This window comes from Gorilla gorilla, chromosome 11 (genome assembly GCF_029281585.2).
Source record: "Gorilla gorilla gorilla isolate KB3781 chromosome 11, NHGRI_mGorGor1-v2.1_pri, whole genome shotgun sequence".
Taxonomy (NCBI): Eukaryota; Metazoa; Chordata; class Mammalia; order Primates; family Hominidae; genus Gorilla; species Gorilla gorilla.
In genome coordinates this window covers 37,723,882-37,744,590 of record NC_073235.2, presented here as the reverse complement: position 1 = coordinate 37,744,590, position 20,709 = coordinate 37,723,882, and the positions used below count along the sequence as shown (strand labels likewise).

Here is a 20,709-nt window from a genome sequence, read left to right as displayed (position 1 = left end):
GACTCTGGAGCCAGCTTGCAGGTTTTACATCCTCTTACTAGCCATATGACCGTAAGTAAGTTAACGTGCCTCAGTTTCTTCCTATGTAAAATGCACTATTTATTCCTAAAAGGTGTTACTGTATGTACCTACAACAGTGCCTGGTACATTGTGTGTGCTCACTAAATGTTAACTATAATTGTTATTTAGACCTGCGTTGATAATCCTGTATCTCCTGCCAAATATATTGGACAATAGGACTGAGAAAGGGCTAAAAAAGAAGAGATTATCAGAAAAGAAGCTTGTCTGCTTATCTTCTTTTGTGAATGTCAGGCACCAGGCTACAGGGAATCAGGCATTTAAGTGGCCCTCAACATAGCGATGTTGCTGCTAATAATCAAAATGATTCTCATTCGGTCTCAAATATACTCTAGCAAAAGGAATAGATTAGTCTAAATTTTTTCAAGACCAATAGCAGCTCTTATTGGTGGAAATTCTTCCTTATGCCTACCAACTTGTATTTTTTCAGCTAATTCTGAATCTGTTTGTTTCTTGTTAGGTCATTAGCAAAAATGTAAAACAATTGGTTACCATATAAGCCAATATGCTCTTCAATGGCCTACCATGGTAGTTTTATTTCAAGCCTAGACAATTACTTTTTGTTAAATATATTGATATTTTGATATAGCTATTTCATCGTTCTAACCTACACACGATTAAAATAAGCTATTTTAGATAGAGGGTAGATAAGCCTTCAGGTTCTCTTTTGTCTTCTTTAATAGAACAGTGGAAGCGTTCAGACACTTTGCCAGTGTATGACACCTTAATGTTCTGTGCAAGTAGGAATACTGACCGGATTCACATCTATACTAAGGTAAGCATCATGCAGATTCTGTAACTTGAAACATAAAAAAGACTTCCTTTTTTCACTTTTCAGTGGAGATACTTAATTTTATTAACATTGAGATAAGCATCTAGTTATTTTCCTCAAAGCTAATTCTCAAATTTCTGTGTTAAATCTACAGACAATGAGAGGTAAAACCACATGTCTTTAAGAACATAGACTTCAGGGCTAGACTGCTTCAGTTCAAATCTGTTAGTATGTAATCTTGGACACATTACTCAACTGCTCTGTGCATCAATTTCCTCAACTGTAAAATGTGGTATACCCCATTTACCCTGATGTGATTATTACACATTGTATGCCAGTATCAAAATATCTCATGTATCCCATAAATATATAAACCTACTGTGTACCCTTAAAAATTAAAAATTGTTAAAATAATAAAAAATAAAATGCAGACAGGATTTGTTGCAAAGATAAAACAAGCTGAGTCCTGTAAAGCACTTAGCACAGTGCCTGGCCTATATGAACTCTCCATAAATGTTAATTCCTGCAATGATCACTTGCAGCAGCAGGAGCAGCAGCATCCTTACAGAAGCCTAGACCTGCCCATTTGTGTTGAGTAAATGCTAGGAAGCTTTTTGTCAGATGATTGCTGATTCCTGCCATAGGCTAGCTTAGTAGTGCCCAAACTTTTTAGACTCAGGACCCCTTTGCACTCCTAAAATTTATTGAGAACCCCGAAGAGCTTTTGTTTGTATGGGTTATGTCTATTGATGTCTGCTATATTTGAAATTAAAATGGAGCCTCTCAGAAATACTCATTTATGGCCGGGTGTGGTGGCTCATGCCTGTAATCCCAGCACTTGGAGAGGCCAAGGTGGGTGGATCACCTGAGGTCAGGAGTTTGAGAGCAGCCTGGCCAACATGGTGAAACCCCCCACCTCTACTAAAAATATGAAAATTAGCTGGGTGTGGTAGCAAGTGCCTTTAATCGCAGCTACTCAGGAGGCTGAGGCAGGAGAATCGCTTGAACCTGGGAGGCAGAGGTTGCAGTGAGCCAAGATCGCGCCACTGCACTCCAGCCTGGGTGACAAAATGAGACTGTCTCAAAAAAAAAAAATTGTTTTTTTCATTTATTCACTTAAATGTGAATAATTAACAATTACATTTTTGTATTTCTGTTTTGTATTTTTTGTTTTTTTTAGGACAGAGTCTCGCTCCGTTGCCCAGGCTAGAGTGCAGTGGTGCAATCTCGGCTCACTGCAACCTCCACCTCCTGGGTTCAAACGATTCTCCTGCCTCAGCCTCCAGGTAGCTGGGACTCAGGTGCCCACCACCATGCCTGGCTAATTTTTGTATTTTTAGTAGAGATGATGTTTCACCATATTGGCCAAGCTTGTCTCGACCTCTTGACTTTGTGATCCGCCCACCTCAGCCTCCCGAAGTGCGGGGATTACAGGTGTGAGCCACCCACCTGGCCGTTTTTTGTTTGTTTGTTTGTTTTTGGAGAGAGAGGGTCTTGCTGTGTTGCCCAGACTGGTCTCAAACTCCTGGGTTCAAACAATCCGCGCGCCTCAGCCTCCTAAAGTGCTAGGATTATAGGCGTGAGCCACTATGCCTGGCCAACAATTATTTTTAAGTGAGTAAATGCATATTTTAAGAGAAACAAACCCATTATATATATATATAAATAACATTTTTTACTTAAAATAATTATATTTTCCAAGTCAAAAAAATATTTAGTGAGAAGAATGTCATTGTTTTAAATGTTTAGCAATTTTCTCTAAAGTCTTAATGGAAAACAGTGGGATTCCCATGTCTGTCTCTGCGTTCAGTTTGTTGAGATAGCATTTCATGTAGCCACTGGAAAAAGTCACCATACATTTGTGAAAGAATGAGAGTGGAAAAGGCAAACAGTATCTTACTATTAGTATGAAAACACTTATGACTTTCTGAAAGGATCACAGGAACCATGTGAGAATCTATGGCCTGGATAGATTATGAATACTTTTATTTGGTCTAAAATTTTAAATTTCTTTGTTTTTTTTTTTTTTGAGACTGAGTCTAGCTCTGTCACCCAGGCTGGAGTGCAGTGGTGCGATCTCAGTTCACTGCAACCTCTGCCTCCCAGGTTCAAGTGATTCTCCTGCCTCAGCCTCCCGAATAGCTGGGATTGCAGCACCCACCACCACACCTAGCTAATTTTTCTATTTTTAGTAGAGACAGGGTTCCACTGTGTTGTCTAGCCTGGTCTTGAACTCCTGACTTCGTGATCTGCCTGCCTCAGCCTCCCAAAGTGCTGGGATTACAAACGTGAGCCACCACGCCCAGCCTAAAATTTTAAATTTCTAATATTTATAAGTATATAAGATAGTATTTGAAACTTTTAAAACTCATGGTCCATTGTATCAATGTTTAAAAGATAATATGTTGGAGATGACCAAACTTTCAGTTACAGGTTTTCTACTAAACCGAATATAGATATAGATAGATAGTGTACCATGTAATAATATTCTTTTAGGAGGAGATGGCTAGGATTGTGAATACCAGAATCCCCAAGCAGCCTCTAGCATGGACAATAACTGAGAGAGAGACACCAAGAACCAAGCCAGGCAGTAATCAATGCTCCTCTTATAGGTTTGGAGCCTGGTCTACCAAGTGGAGCCTCTGACATGGTGAACCAGGCTGCAGGGAGCACCAATGACTCCTTTATTCATCTTGAGGCAGGTTTAAGTGCCTGAGCCACCCTCATCCCCCATGTTGGGGGATCTTTAGGCCATGCCTCTTTCTCAGACCATCACATGAGAGGGACAGAGAAATTGTCCCAAGAGGGTAGAGAAACCGAAGGGCAGACACCAGGCGGAGCATACCACAGAAATCCAGAAGCCCTTAAATTCTTTAATCTTTTTTTTACTCTATACAGTGAAAGCTCTGCCTCTTGGATTACCTGATCAATGTTTTATCCCCGTTGGGGTGGAGACAGGGAGAGAACTGTAAGCTCCTGGTAGAGGGTATAATGCACCTGCTGCCAAACCAAACCACAGCGACCACCTCACTGACCCGTATTCAGGCTCTGCCACCAGCCTAGTAGCCTGCTTCTTCTTGACATCTCTGTTAATGGTCTCAAATATATTTTTATGACTGTTCTAAATACTTACATGTCCCTTTACCATAAAATGTTATCACCCAAATAATTTTCCAAACACAAGACACTAAGCAAATGAGTTGTTGACATATCTTTTCACAACCAGAGTAGAGCTGAGATGAAAGCTTTCCTTTTCACCTTAAAAGAGCTGAAGTAAGGCTGGGCACAGTGGCTCACACCTGTAATCCCAACACTCTGGGAGGCCGAGGCAGGCGGATCACCTGAGGTCAGGAATTCGCGACCAGCCTGGCCAATATGGTGAAACCCCGACTCTACTAAAGATACAAAAATTAGCTGGGCATGGTGGCAGGCACCAGTAATCCCAGCTACTTGGGAGGCTGAGGCAGGAGAATCGCTTGAACCCGGGAGGTACAGGTTGCAGTGAGCCAAGATCGTGCCACTGCACTCCAGCCTGGGCAAAAGAGTGCGACTCTGTCTCAAAAAAAAAAAAAAAAAAAAAAATTCCTAGTTCACTGCCTAAAATGATATCCATTTAAAGGAAGAGTAGTAACAGACATTTAGCATCCTGTGTCATATTAGAACTGTTAATTTCAGCTAGAATCCCAAGTCTATATCAGGGTTTAGAATTACATATCAATTTTTTTTTTTTTTTTTTTGAGATGGAGTGTCTCTCTGCCACCCAGGCTGGAGTGCAGTGGCGGGATCTAGGCTCACTGTAATCTCTGCCTCCCGGGTTCAAGCGATTCTCCTGCCTCAGCCTCCAGAGTAGCTGGGATTACAGGTGCACGCCACCATGCCCAGCTAATTTTTATATTTTTAGTAGAGACGGGGTTTCACCATGTTGGTCAGGCTCGTCTCGAACTCATGACCTCGTGATCCTCCTGCCTCGGCCTCCCAAAGTGCTGGGAATACAGGCATGAGCCACTGTGCCTGGCCTCAAAATTTTTAATCAGTGCCTACTTTTTGTATGTTTTTCTCCAAAGCAATTGTGGGAGCTGTAACTTTTTTTTTTTTTTTAGCTGAGAGAATATGAGTTCAACTATTGTTGATATAATAGATTTTCGTATGAGAGGTTCTTCTTCCCCTTTATAAAGGAAATACCTCTACTACACCACTGTATGTGGTTACTTTCTACCCTTAAGATTTCAGGGGCTGGGCGTGGTGGCTCATGCCTATAATCCTAGCACTTTGGGAGGCCGAGGCGGGAGAATCACTTGAGCCCAGGAGTTCAAGGTGGTAGCATCACTTGAGCCCAGGATTTTGAGACCAGCCTGGGCAACATGGTGAAAACCTGTCTCTACAAAAAATATAAAAAATTAGCCAGGCGTGGTGGAATGTGCCTGTAATTCCAGCTCCTTGGGAGGCTGAGATGGGAGGATCACCTGGGCCCAGGAGGTTGAGGCTGCAGTGAGCTGAGATCATGCTGCCGCACCTCAGCCTGGGCGACAGAGTGATACCTTGTCTCAAAAAAAAAAGGGAAAAAAAAGATTTCAGGATGTTGTGCACCAATTGTTGGGACCTAAATGCAGTTCCACTTACTCTCCAGGTGGTACCATTGGCAGACAGTCCTCATTGACTGATACTGTGACATTGCTTTGGGGGAGCCAATTTTTAAGTAATTTCTCTAGAATTGATCTTTCTACCTTCTCTTTACTTCCTTGTTCCTGTAACAATGGACAGGCATATCATTTGGTGAAGATTATTAAGACTATTCCTTGATACCATTCTTTGATGTGATACTTATATTGTCAGTGAGTATAAAGAAGTTTATTTGCAAATTTGGAATGGTTGTGCTACTGTTAACTTCAAGGATGTAATATTCTTCTATATTAATTTGCAGTGTACAAATTTTATTGTTTTGATACATCTTTCCAAGATTAGTCAATAGAAAACAGTATGACACAGCAGTAAACAAAGGATTCCAGGCTGAAGGCAATAGCCTTGGGCTAGGCATGGGCAATGGAGGCATCCAGTGCGGTAGAGAGCCTGCCTCCTCTTCTTGGCTCACAGTTTCTCCAGAGGAGCCATTTTGGCGGACCCTTGTCTAGAATGTGTCACCTCAGTTTTTCTTTTAGGAGACTAGGCATATTGTGTCATAATGTAATTATTTTCATTTAAAATAGTTACTAGTGCCTATACAAAAATGGATTATTAGTGTCTTCCTAATCTATCATCAGGATGGAAAACAGATGAGCTGTAATTTCATTCCTTTGGATATAAAATTAGACCTTTGGGAAGATTTACCAGCAAGCTTTCAGCTGAAACAATATCGCTCACTGGTAAGAATAGTTTTAAATAAAATGGCTTTATTTACTTTAAATAAACTTGTTTTAGTAATTTTAATGATCATTTTTAGTTTAATTTTAAAAAAGCACTTTGTGGCATGTTGTAGAGTCAAATCACTGGTTGCATTTTCATCAGTCTAGGCGGTGCCTATTAATTACCCAGTGCTAAGAATATATGTGAAATCTGTTTCCTTGGCAAATGATCACACCTACAGTTGCTGTTTCTGTGGATAGAATCATCCTCACATTATTTAATTTCTCATTCACAGGATTAGCAACTGTGATATTTGTATCTGCTAGAATCACATTTTTTCTATTAAGGTTAAGTTCTAACAATGACAAATTCCCAGAGCAGAGATAATACCTTATTGGGTGATTCTTGATTCATTATCAGAAGCACTAGCATGCAGCTTCAGGCCAAGTTCCTGCCAGGGAGGTCTTAACACTGATCTGTGGCTGATTTTCCTTCACTGCCAAGAAGGGTCATCATGCGCAGGGACTAACCTAGCATGCTGTGTGCTATTTTTACAAGAAAATGGTGATTTTTTTTTTTTACCATTTGAGTGGAAATGAAGCATTGCCCGTAGGTCAACTATACCTGTTTTAAATGAAAAGGGAGCAGTAAGCTATTTACTTGGAATCATCTAACCCTGATTCTCAGAGTCCCAGAAAATAGCCAGTTGTGTATACTTGACCGGTAACCCTACTAAAAATGTCCCAGATTTATTGATGTTTTTTTTCCTGTGAAAACTTAGGCATCATTTACGAAGCAATTCTCAGATGTTGCACTATCATTCTGTCACCCAGTTTTGCCTTGACCCCAGCTAGGGTATGTACTTCCAGACCTTTTTTGGTCTCAATGAGCATATTATCACTGTTGATCTATGTGTGTTAAGGGCATACACTACATGTCCTGAAACATGCCTTTAGAGAATCTTTGGCTTGAAAAAGATCTCTTGGCTGGGTGAGATGGCTCACGCCTGTAATGCCAACACTTTGGGGGCTGAGGCAGGAGGATCACTTTGGCCCAGGAGTTTAAGACCAGCCTGGGCAACATAGTGAGACCCTGTCACTACAGAAAATAGAAAAACTAGCCAGGTATGGTGGCATGTGCCTGTAGTCCCAGCTACTCAGGAGACTAAGGCAGCAGGAGGACTGCTGGAGCCCAGGAGGTCAAGGCTGCAGTAAGCCGTGATCATGCCACTGCACTCCAGCCTGGACAACAGAGCAAGACCCTATCAAAAAGAAAAAAAAAAGATATCTCTTGAGAACTGCTGTAGGTAGTTTACAATAAAGATATGAAAACTGCATCAAATTGAAGAAAGCCTTAGGTTGTGGAACTCAAAAACCTATTTGGGGGACATAACAAAATAGCAGTTTTCTGATGTTGTAAATAGGCTCACATTCAAAGGAAGGTATCTGCCTGTGAGCTGTTAACTCTTATTATCTCATTTTCTGCCAGATTTTGAGATTTGTTCGAGAATGGAGTAGTCTAACTGCCATGAAGCAAAGGATAATCAGGAAAAGTGGACAGCTATTCTGTAGCCCAATTCTTGCTTTGGAAGAGATCACAAAGCAACAAACCAAACAAAATTGCACCAAAAGGTATGAGTTGTCTTTTTTTTAATTTTGTATTATATTACTTTTCATGGTTCTTTCTACAGGGGGGTCTGAGGCATCTTTTGGAACCACTAATGAAATCCTGATGAGTTATGAGAAAATTATGCATAAAATCACAGCCATATTGTTTCATAACAAGATAATTATATGTCTAGTGAATTTGACAAAATCTGCTAAAAGAGATCAGGTTGTCCAGATCTTACTCTCCATGAGTCCCATCAATCAACAAAAAGACCAGAGTCACAGGATGGTGCAACCTATGACCTGCCAAGCCTGGGACACTTATTAGCAGCAGGAATACATTTTACTCTTAGAACATCAGAGCATGCCTCTGGACCCCATCTGCTTTGCCCTGCTGTGCTTGAGTATGATGCTGTGCAGCAAGGGAGCTGGTTCTATTTGAATGCATCACCACCCAAGTAATGGAAGATAACTATAATCATGTCCATGATTGGAAATGAAATAAAAGGAAAGGTTGACTGTCAGATATTTGTGACTGTTTTGTCCTTATCATTACAGGTTCCTTTCTAATCTCTGTACATTGATTTCCATCCTTGTCATCAAAATCATCTTTATCCCACTCAAGTCTCCCCATGTGTGATCTCAAATCCCTGTTCTTTGTAAACTCTTTTCTTAGCATGAAGCAAGGATTATCAGGAAAAGTGGTCAGCTGTTTTGTAGCCCAATCCTTGCTTTTGAAAGAGATTGCAGGCTGGGTGCAGTGGCTCATGCCTGTAATCCCAACACTTTGGGAGGCCAAGGCGGGTAGATTGCATGAGCCCAGGAGTTCAATGATCAGCCTGGGAAACACAGGGAGATCCTGTTTCTATTAAAAAAAAAAAAAAAAAAAAATTAGCCAGGTGGCACACTCCTATAGTTCTAGCTACTTGGGAGGCTGAGGCCGGAGGATCGCTTGAGCCTGGGAGGTTGAGGCTGCAGTGAACTGAGATTGTACCACTGCACTCCAGCCTGGGCAACAGAGTAAGACCCTGTCTGAAACAAAACAAAACAAAACAGATGGCAAAGCAATAAACCAAATGGCAGCATTGGCAGAGAAAGCCCTTTAGCTCTTGCTGCCTCCATACACCTGTAATCTCTCTTCATCCTTATATTTCATCAGTTTATCAGAGAGGTTTCCTTTCTCTAGCTTTTTCCATGCACACAGGTGAAAAAAATCCAGGAGGTTGGAGGGGAGCAAGGGACCGAGAACATGGTTGATTAAATAAATTATGATATTTCCATAACATGGTTGATTAAATAAATTATGATAGTTCCATACAGCGAAAATCTTTTCCACTGTTTCAACATATGGCATATGGTACATTTATTTGTTTGTAAGAACAAGGAATAATACTTGTGATAAATTGTTAAGGGTAAATATAAATTGTAAAAAAAAAAAGGGATGGAGACACAAACTTTACTATTTGCACAACTTGCTATTACTGACATAGAAATTGTCTAGAAGGATACCTTAGAAATTCTTATCACGGGTTTCTCTTGGACAGTGGTTTTCAATTTGGAGCAATTTGGTCCCGTAGGATGGTAGTGTCTGGAGACATTTTAAATTGTCTCAAGTAAGGGATGTGACTAGGGAGTATCTAGTGGGTAGAGGCCCAGGATGCTGCTGAGAATCCTACAGTGAACAGGATTGCACCCCCCAAAACAGAATTATCCATTTCAAAATATCTATATTACCACTGTTGAGAAATCTTGCTCTAGGGCATAAAACTTGAGGATTTGTGGAGGTAGTAGGGACTTTACACTTTATGCCAGGATTACAAACTCATTTGACTAAAAACAAAACAAGAATCACAAATGAATGAATGAGGTCAGTTATAAAACTAAAAAAGGATGAGATATGGGCTGAGACTATGTCAAACTGGCAGATTTGGAACCCATCTGAAGTCATTCAAATTCAGATTTAAAAATAAAATACTGGTACATGGTGGCTCACGCCTGTAATTCCAGAACTTTGGGAGGCCAAGGAGGACAGACTGCTTGAGCCCAGAGTTGAAGACCAGCCTGGGCAACATGGCAAAACCTCATCTCCACAAAAAACAGATAAATTAGCCAGGCATGGTGGTGCCTGTAGTCCCAGCTACTTTGGAGACTGAGGTGGGAGGATCACCTGAGCCCCTGGAGGTCGAGGCTGCAGTGACCCATGATTGTGCCACTGCAGTTCAGCCTGGGAGACAGAGTGAGACCTTGTCTCAGAAATAAAATAAAATAAAACAAAACAAAAATTAAATTAATAAAATAAAATACTGGCTAGCCATGGTGGCTCACACCTGTAATCCTAGCACTTTGGAAAGCCAAGGTGGAAAGATCACTTGAGGTCAAGAGCTTGAGACGAGACTGGTCAACATAGCGAGACTGTATCTCCACAAAACCCCAAAAAAATAGCCAGGTATGGTGGCTCACGCCCGCAGGCCCAAATATTCGGGAGGCTGAGGCAGGAGGATCACCTGAGCCCAGGAGGTCAAGGCTGTAATAAGCTGTGATCGTGCCACTGCACTCCAGCCTGGGTGATAGAGCAAGACCCTGTCTCAAAATGAATAAATAAATTTTAAATGCTGTATGAGTACAGTAAATTAATGCTGTATGAGTACAGTAAAGTCCTTTGACTAATTGAATTTATCCGTAAGTTGCCAGTTTGGGACTCTTAGCCTGAACTCTTCTGTAACGGTTGATTTTTTTCCCGTGGGCGTGTGTCATTTTCTATAAAAATACATTTAAAATATATGTGTTACATATTTATATACATATATACACATACACATAAGTGCACACATGCACACATATATCAAAAAGCACAATGCCTAGTTTATTTTTCCCAAAACTTCCAGTCCTCTCAATCTTTCTCATTTTTGTAACCAGTCTTTGTTGACCTTCTCTTTCTCACGTGATCATAATTCTTTTCATAACTGAATTTCTAGCTATTTCTAGACATGTCCTATTATTTCTTCTCCATCGGACATGGATGACCACTTAAAGTACCAACTGAGAAAGGTGACTGATCAGATTTAAAAGCAAAAGTCAATTCATAAAACCAAAGTCAGACACAATATTATTTATAAAATTATATATAGATAATATATTAAGGATATAACTTGTGTTAACAAGCAGCAGATTAATCAGATTTGTATTTTTAAGAGCTAGCTCTAGCAGCAGTTGGGAGATTAGATCAAAAAGGGCAAGACTCAAAGTGGGGAGATAAGTTACATTTTTCTATCGCTGCCATAACAAATTACCACAAATTTAGCAGCTTAAAACAACACACATTTATTATCTCACAGTTCTATAAGTAAGAAGTCCAAGTTGGCTATTACTAGTTTTCTAGTAATGCTCTGGATTTTACAAGGCAGAAATCAAAGTGTTGGCTGGCTGGGCTCTAGTTGATAAGCTTGGAAAGGAATTCACCTCCAAGCTCACTAACATTGTTGGCAGAACTCAGTTCCTTGCAGTTGTAGGACTGAGGTTCCTGTTTTTTGCTGGCTGTCGCCTGGACCATCAGCTCCTAGAGGCCTCTCTGTGGTCCTAGCACATGGACCACTACATCTTTCTCCTTGGAATCTCTCTGCCTTCCTCTTCTGCTTTTAAGGGCTCAAGTGATTACATTGGGCCCACTCAGTAATCTCCCTGTCTTAAAGTGAGCTGATTAGTAATCTAATTATATCTGTAAAGTCCTTTTATAGCATTATCTAAATTAGTGATTGATTAAATAACTGAGGGACAGGAATCCTAGAGGGTATCTTAAAATTCTGCCTACTACACAAGTTAAAAGACTATTCTAGTATACCTGGAGAAAAACGATGAGGATCTATATTAAGTTATTACAATGGGAATCAGGAAAGAGAATGAAGAGAGCTCTTAAGGAGGTATATCTAGAGACTTGGTGACTGATTATAGAGAGGCAGAGAGAGAGAGGCCTCCAGGGAAACCAACTTAGCAGCATCATGAAATGAAACCTCTGTACCTGCAGCAGGGAGATACTATCGGGAAGCATTCTGATTCTTGCTGCAGAACCCAAGTTAAGTCTCAGTAATTTGGAATAACCATGTATCTCTGAAAGCAAATGTGAAATATGCTGTTGAACAACAGCATTGACTGGCAGTCTGCATAAGGATCAGTTAGACACTGTCCTATCAGTTTACTTTCTAGAGAAACTGAATCAGAGAGTCTCCAGACTTAGAAACATCAGGCTCAGTAGAGATAAAGAGTGAGGTATTATATTGAAAACTGAAACTCCTCAGACCCCCTTTTTTGCACAGCTTTCAGATTGACAGCAGCGACATTTTACTTCCTAAGCAGGACGTTAGAGGATTTCTCTCTTAAAAGTATTGAATGGTTCTGAAAAAAGACCTATAGTTAACTGACTTTGGGCACTCCCCCAAATGCAATTGACTGTGGGCACTCCCCCAAAAACATTGATAAAGGTCTCCAACCAGATTATGCGCCAGTGATGTCCACCAGTTTGCAGGCCCCATCCAAGCTCAGAGCTTGCAGTCAGCTTTTGAATGTCTCACTTTTACATTTGAATGGTAGCCAAGATTACCAGCCACTGTTTTGGTTACTGAGTCCCATTTATCAGAGGCAGGCCTAATTCACTTGGAGCCCTGTCATGTTTAGGATGCCAATTGTTTAATCTCTGGTTACAGCTGAGCTCGAAAGCAGGTCAGAAATCCAGAGCCCAAGATTGTGTTCATTGATGTGGGCCACTTTGCAACGTACACTTTTCTTGCAAAAATTGCCATCTTCCACTCCCGTCCCTATCCAGGAATTTGTTTAGTAGACAACATTCTCCCTTCTCTATTTACTAAAATTGGGATTTACCATAATCCTTTTGGGAGTTGGTGAACTTCCTAGCAAACCTCAGTAGAAAATTAAGTATTGGCAACTTGCAACTACGTTTGAAAAGTTGTCAGCTCCGTTTTTTGGAATTTGTTCATCTGTTTCTTGTGGTTTCCAAAAATTTATTCTTAAACCTCTTGTAGGAAAGCAAAAGGTTATTTTTAGTTTCTAAATCTCTGACTAGATTTCTCAGCATCTTTTAGTTACTGAATTAGGTTTTTAAGCTTTTAAACATTGAATAATACCTCAGGCAAGGCTTAATATCCCATTGCCCCTCAAAGCTAGGAAGCTTTTGAGTTCATTTAGAATTCACAGAAATACTTTCCCAAACTGCATTTTTCAAGGGAATAAAATGGTTGAAGAAATTGTTGGAGGTGGGGCCAAAGAAGGAGGAAATTTGGGAACTAAAAGGGCAAGTAAAAGAACTCTAAAACAATTTACTGTGCTTTAACTACTACTACTGCCCAGACTGGAGCATGATGGCTTAATTTCCTTTTTGCTCTAAGAAAGACATGCAAGTAGAGTGCAAACATATGAAAAGATATTCCCCTTTACTCTTAATAGGAATGCAAATTTTAAAATCTATGATGAGATGCCTATCACTATTAGCAGAGACTCTTAAAAATGACATTGTGCTAGTGAAAGAGAAGAAACAGATACTCTTATTCATTGCTGGTGGATACATACACTGGTATAACCTTAGAGGAAAGAAATTTGTCAAAATCTACCCACATTTAAAACACCTAAGACCTTTGACCAAGGAATTCTACTTCTGGGGATTTATTCTACAGATACATAATTTGTAGAAAATATCATATATAATGATATCTATTGCAGCATTGTTTGTGATCGCAAAGAATGAAAACAACCTAAATGTCCATTTATCAGAGACTGGTTAAATATATGGTTTATCCATATAATGGAATAACATGGAGCCATTAAAAAGAATAGGGAAACTATGAATCCTAATAAGGAAAGATCTCTGAGAAGCATGTTTTGGTAAAAAGAGCAAGGTGAAGATTAATGTATATGCTATGCTATTATTTATTTCTAAAAATAAAAGGTATAATGAAAAATGAGTGCTAGTGGGTACAGGTTTCTTTTTGTTTTGTTTTTGTTTGAGACAGGGTCTCAATCTGTTGCTCAGGTTGGAGTGCAGTGGCGGGATCTCAGCTCACTGCAACCTCTGCCTCCCGGATTCAAGTGATTCTCCTGCCCCTGCCTCCCAGGTAGCTGGGACTGCAGGTGCGCACCACCACGCCCAGCTAATTTTTATATTTTTAGTAGAGACAGGGTTTCACCATGTTGGCCAGTCTGGTCTGGAACTTCTGACCTCAAATGATCCACCCGCCTTGGCCTCTCAAAGTGCCGGGATTACATGCGTGAGCCACTGCACCCAGCCTCAGGTTTCTTTTTGGAGTGATGAAAATATTCTGGAATTAGTGATGATGGTTGTACAACCTTGTGAATATACTATTAATGCACTTAATTGTAAACTTTAAATTGGTGAATTTTATGCTCTGTGAATGATATGTCAATGGAAATGCAAAAGTAAGTAAATAAAAGGCATACACCTATACTCAGAAAAAAATAAGCTATTTCTTATTTTATTTTTCTTTCTTTCTTTTTTTTGAGACAGAGTCTCTCTCTGTCACCCAGGCTGGAGTGCAGTGGCGCAATCTCAGTTCACTGCACCCTCCATCTTCCCGGTTCAAGCGGTTCTCCTGCCTCAGCCTCCTGAGTAGCTGGGATTACAGACACACACCACTATGCCCAGATAATTTTTGTACTTTTAGTAGAGACAGGGTTTCACCATGTGAATGTGTGAAAAGATATTCCCCCTTACTCTTAATAGGAATGCGAATTTTAAAATCTATGATGAGATACCTATCACTATTAGCAGACTAATATGTTGGCCAGGCTGGTCTCGAACTCCTGACCTCAGGAGATCCACCCATCTTGGCCTCCCAAAGTGCTGGGATTACAGATATGAGCCACCATGCCAGGCCAAAAATAAACTATTTCTAAAATGAGCCAGACACGGTGGCTCACACCTGTAATTCCAGCACTTGAGGAGGCTGAGACAGGCGGATCAATTGAGGCCAGTTCGAGACCAGCCTGGCCAACATGGCAAATTCCCATCTCTACTAAAAATACAATAATTGGCCAAGCATGGTGGTGCATGCCCATAATCCCAGCTACGGGAGGCTGAGGCATGAGAATAGCTTGAACCAGAAGGTGGAGGTTGCAATGAGCTGAGATAGTGTCATTGCACTCCAGCCTGGGCAACAGAGTGAGACCCTGTCTCAAAAAATAAAATAAAATAAAATAAAATGAATTAATCAGCATTTCTGCAAAGATGAATTAGCATGTCTCTGAGAGATAGGGAAATACACTATTTCTCTAATGATATCCAGAGTTCCTAAAAGATCTTTTGGTCTAATTGGCGAGGGACGTATTGTACACATCCCAGGGATGTCAGTCAGACTCCAGTTACTGCTGTCTCAGTGTGATGGCTTCCAGAAGACATGCAATAAAATGACTCAAGGTCATTTTGAGTCAAAATAAAATAAAAACAAAACTGCCAACAGGGGTAACTTTTGGGGAGGGGAGAAAAGAAGATGGGAGTGAGAGAGAAAATTTCTCATCACCATAAACATGCTTGTTTGCCTTTTGAATTTAGAACCATGTGCTTATATCACCTAATCAAAATTAATAAAATAGTTTATTAAAAAAGGAAACCTGTTTATTATTAAATCTATCCTAATAACATAAAGCAAATTTCTAAAATTTTACATACGATTGCACAATTCCATTGTGATTGAACTTTAATTTTATTGTCAAGCTGCCTAATTAAGAAGCACTCAATAATATTAAGAAATTCATGTTTAAACTAATTTCCAAAAAAATCTACAATAGGTGTAAACCACCAGAGAAACTAGGCCAATTAATAAGAAGGAATTAATTGGGAAATTGCATTTTACCAACTTAAATTCCCCCATCACCTTTAATGGGAATAACTTCTCTTTACTTCTAGTCCCTGAACATTGTGTGGTATTGTTAGTGTTGGGTAATAAGGTTCTGAATCCCATATCAAGAGTGGCTTTATTTCCGTGGAAGAATCCATAAACCCTGTATGGGCTGATAATAAGGGGAACAACCTTGAGATTACAGAAGATGTGATTGAACCTGGTTAACTAAAAAGAAACTCAGTTTACCCAAACACTGATACACTATTATAACTGACTAAGGTGATTTGGAGAAGCCTTGAAGGGAAGGCCAAGAGGGAGGTAAAATACAGTTAGAGATTTTCTGCACAGCTTGCCAAGCAGTTTCCTTAAGGCTGTCAGTTGTGCATGTATTTGATCATTTCTTATTCTCACACTGACTCCTTTTTCCCCTAAATGAAAATTGCTCCAAAGGATATTGAATGACTCTTGAATTTCTTAGAAAAAGAAATTTGAGAAAACTAATTTGGAACAAAGAGATGTATTTCTCACATAATGGACACCAAGATAAAGGGTAAAAATTCCATTTTCTAACTTGAGTTTCAGCACAGTTAATAGAATTGTGCTTGCTTTTTCTTCTATTGCTTTTGCAAGGAACAATGTGAACATGCAATAGAGACATTTTTATATGAGATAGAGGGAATCTATTTAACATATCATTGTTTTAGATACATAACCAAAGAAGATGTTGCCGTAGCCTCAATGGACAAAGTGAAGAATGTTGGGGGCCATGTCCGTCTGATCACAAAGGAGTCGAGGCCACGGGATCCTTTCACAAAGTAAGGTTTTTCTACTACTAGTATATAGTAGTACTAATTCCACTCCTTTACATTTATGTATTGATTTTCATAATAATATCTCACCTTTGCATGACCACTTTAGAGGTTACAAAGAACTTTCACAAGATAGTAGCTCTTCAGTTGTCCTAGCAACCTGTTGAGGTACCTGGTGTCCTCATTTTAAACATTAGAGATGAAGAAGGACACTGAGACCAGGTGGACTAAGTAACCTGCCCCAGGGCTTGTGGGTAGATGCCAGGAGACCTGAGGTTAAATCTGGGCTCTGTCCCCGAATCTTGAGCTCCATCATTAGAAGTCTTTCTTTTAACTCTTCTAACAAACAACCATGGAAAACAGACAAAGCAGCTGTTGTTACTTCCCAAGTAGGACTTTCTAACAAAATTGAGTAGTGTACCTTTTCTTTTATTCTAACAAATTGAGCACATATCCTATCATGTTTTGTATCCTATCATCCACTCTGCATTTACCTATAGGAGCAAGTCTTCTGTTCTAATTCCTATCAGCACTGTCAGCTATTTCACTCTGTCACTTTATGGCTGTGACTCTGTTTCCTGTGAGCTAGCAGAGGCTGGAGGAGAGAGTCTGTAATTACCTCTCTGAGCTAATGAGGTGTGTGACCACATATATTTAAGGAGCAGGGTAGCCACTAAGCTTTGGTTGGGGTTTTACATTAGCCTGTCCTTTCCCAGCCTGAAGAAGCATTTTCTAACAGCTTCTCCAGATGTTTCACATGTTTCCAGATTGTTTAACACAAGGGCATCTAAATTCCCAAGAGAGGCAACATATTTATATTCAATTAATTTTTGTAACACACCATTCTTCTTTACTTGGCATGGAATATAGAGTGCTGACTGTAACTATTTTATTTCTACACTGTGATCTGTGTTTACTATTTATCCGTATAGAAACTTTGATAACCTTTATATGAAGCAATTACTATTTAGCCTAATCATTCATTAGTTACCTATTCAATGTTTTTATCAATTGTAGAAAACTTCTTGAAGATGGAGCCTGTGTCCCATTTCTAAATGCATACACAGTCCAGGCAGATCTCACTGTGAAGCCCTCTACATCCAAAGGCTATTTGCAAGCTGTGGATAATGAGGGAAATCCACTTTGCCTTCGCTGTCAGCAACCCACTTGCCAGACTAAGCAAGCGTGTAAAGCGAACTCTTGGGATTCACGGTTTTGCTCTCTGAAATGTCAGGAAGAGTTTTGGATTCGATCTAATAACAGTTACCTGAGAGCCAAAGTATTTGAAACTGAACATGGTGTGTGTCAGCTCTGTAATGTGAACGCACAAGAACTCTTTTTACGTCTGAGAGATGCCCCTAAAAGTCAGAGGAAGAATCTTTTGGATGCTACCTGGACTTCAAAGCTCCCATTAGAACAGGTAAGTTATAATCATGTGATAGATAGAAGGCAGCATTGTACTGAGTAATGAATATTGACTCTCTATTTTGTACATTTTAACATGGGAATATTCAGATATATAAAAGGAAAGAAAATAATGGACCCATATGTCCATCAGCCAGCTTTAACAGTTTCCAGCATTTTGGCATTCATTTTCATCTGTCATTGACTCACTTGTTTGTTTCTCCTAGAATATTTTATTATTTATTTATTTATTTATTTATTTATTTATTTTGGAGACAGAGTTTCGCTCTTGTCACCCAGGCTGGAGTGCAGTGGCGCAATCTCAACTCACTGCAACCTCTGCCACCTGGGTTCAAGCGATACTCATGCCTCAGCCTCCTGAGTAGCTGGAATTACAGGCATGTGCCACCACACCTGGCTAATTTTTGTATTTTTAGTAGAGACGGGATTTCACCATATTGGCCAGGCTAGTTTTGAACCCCTGACCTCAGGTGATCCACCCGCCTCAGCCTCCCAAAGTGCTGGGATTACAGGCATGAGCCATCGTGCCCGGCCATCTCCTAGATTATTTTAAAGGAAATTCCAGACGTTTCTTTTCACTCTTGAATATTTTCATTCTGTATCTCTCACGGGTAAAGACCTCCTTCCTTCCTTCTATCTTTCTTTTCCTCTCCCTCCCCTGTTCCCCCCTCCCTCTTCCCCTTTCTCTCTCTCTCCCTTCCTTCCTTTTCTCCTTTCCTCCTTCTCTCTTTGCTTGTCCTCATTTCCTTTCCTCTCTTTCTTTTAAATATAATCCCAGTATGAGTTATCACACCCAACACAATTACAATTCCTTAATTATACTAAGTCTATGTTTGGTTTCCCAGGTTGTCTCAAAAATGCCTTTTGCTGGGCGCAGTGGCTCACACCTGTAATCCCAACACTTTGGGAGGCCAAGGCAGGTGTATCACCTGAGGTCAGGAGTTCGAGACCAGCCTGGCCAATATGGAGAAACCCCATCTCTAGTAAAAGTATAAAAAATTAGCCAGGCGTGGTGGCAAGCATCTGTAATCCCAACTACTCGGGAGCTGAGGCAGAAGAATCACTTGAAGCTGAGAAGCAGAGGTTGCAGTGAGCCAAGATCATGCCACTGCACTCCAGCTTGGGCAACAGAGCAAGACTCTGTCTCCAAAAAAAAAAGTATTTTATAGTTACTTTGTTCAAATTAGAATCAAAATGTCACCCACATAGTATATTTGATTATAATTCCTCTTATGCTTCATTTAATCTATTATAGCACCCCATTCCTTTTTTATACTATCATACTATCAATGGTTGAATATACTGGATCATTTGCCATTCTGGATTTGTCTTCCTGTATCTGCAAGGTATTGTTTGACATGTTCTTCTATTCCCCCAATTTTCTCAATAAGAATTGTAAGATCTAGAGGCTTAGTTTCATTCTCATTCAGTTATTTTGGGAAAAGATCTTAACAGGTGGTGCAGTATATCAAGAGGTACCTATGGTCTGGCGATTCCCCTTTCCATGTTAATATTGAAAGACAAGAGGCAAACAGATAACCCAGAAATGTAGTCCATCACAGTCAGAGGCTATGTATGTGTATATACACTCACACACATATATGTGTTCATTGCATTGAAAAATGTAATTTTAATACACCAAATTATGACAAATTATTATTTATAGCACACTATCATCAATATTCACTTTCATTTCCAAAATTCAACTGGATTTCTAATCTTGCTATCTGAACAATTCTAAATTTCAAACTAGGCCAGGCGTTGGCTCATACCTGTAATCCCAGTACTTGGAGAGGCCAAGGCGGGAGGATTGCTTGAGCCAAGAGTTACCAGCCTGAGCAACATAGTGGAACCCCATTTCTACAAAAGAAAAAAACCAGAACAATTAGCCGGGTGTGGTAGCATGCACCTGTAGTCCCAGCTAGTGGAACCCCATTTCTACAAAAGAAAAAAAAAACCTGAAAAATTAGCCGGGTGTGGTAGCATGCACCTGTAGTCCCAGCTACTTGGTTGGCTGATAGGAGGATTGCTTGAGCCCAGAAGGTCAAGGCTGCAGCAAGCTGTGATGGTGCCACTGCACTCCAGCCTGGGCAACAGAGCGAGACCCTATCTCTAAATAAAATGTAATTTTGTAATGTGCTTAATTTAAAAAGAATCACCCCTCAGCCACTGTGTGCCCACTAAAATATTGGATGAATTCCTGCCAGTTCAACAAATTATATATTTTTATTTACCTAGGACAGTGTTGCTGAATTATGAGAGAATGAATTAATCGGCATTTCTGCGAAGATGAATTAGCATGTCTCTGAGAGATAGGGAAATACACTATTTCTCTAATGATATCCAGAGTTCCTGAAAGATCTTTTGGTCTCATTGGCGAGGGACATATTTTACGCATCCCAGGGATGTCAGTCAGACTCCAGTTACTGCTGTCTCAGCATGATGGCTTCCAGAAGACATGCAACAAAATGACTCAAGGTCATTGAAAGCAACCTGTCCAGGAATGCAGAAGTAATATAATAGACATCTAAGACAAAAGTGCTCTGAGAATAAGGAACACAATAGGCTCGAATTGGGTAGGACTAGTTAGAGAGTGATTTTATATGTATATATAATATATATATAAATATATATAATAAAACATATATATTATATATATTTTTATATTTTATATATATATATATTTTTTTTTTTTTGAGATTGGGTCTGGGATCTCAGTGTGTTTCCCAGGATGATCTTGAACTCCTGGCTCCTGGGCCAAGTGATCCTCCTGCCTCAGCCTCCCAAACATCTGGGATTACAGGCATGCACTACCA

At 40.0% G+C, this 20,709-nt stretch overlaps 1 protein-coding gene across 14 annotated transcripts in view; it reads left to right on the top strand.

Moving 5' to 3' along the window:
• The window catches only part of ZRANB3 (zinc finger RANBP2-type containing 3), a 368,239-nt gene that overhangs the window by 307,239 nt on the left and 40,291 nt on the right, over positions 1 to 20,709 (top strand). For all 14 annotated transcript variants that reach the window (XM_055380837.2, XM_055380841.2, XM_055380840.2 and 11 more), the window contains 5 exons: positions 762 to 853; positions 6,109 to 6,210; positions 7,679 to 7,821; positions 16,364 to 16,474; positions 17,486 to 17,888. In XM_055380837.2, coding sequence (XP_055236812.1) covers positions 762 to 853; positions 6,109 to 6,210; positions 7,679 to 7,821; positions 16,364 to 16,474; positions 17,486 to 17,888 — 851 coding nt within the window. The remainder of the gene's footprint in view (positions 1 to 761; positions 854 to 6,108; positions 6,211 to 7,678; positions 7,822 to 16,363; positions 16,475 to 17,485; positions 17,889 to 20,709) is intronic.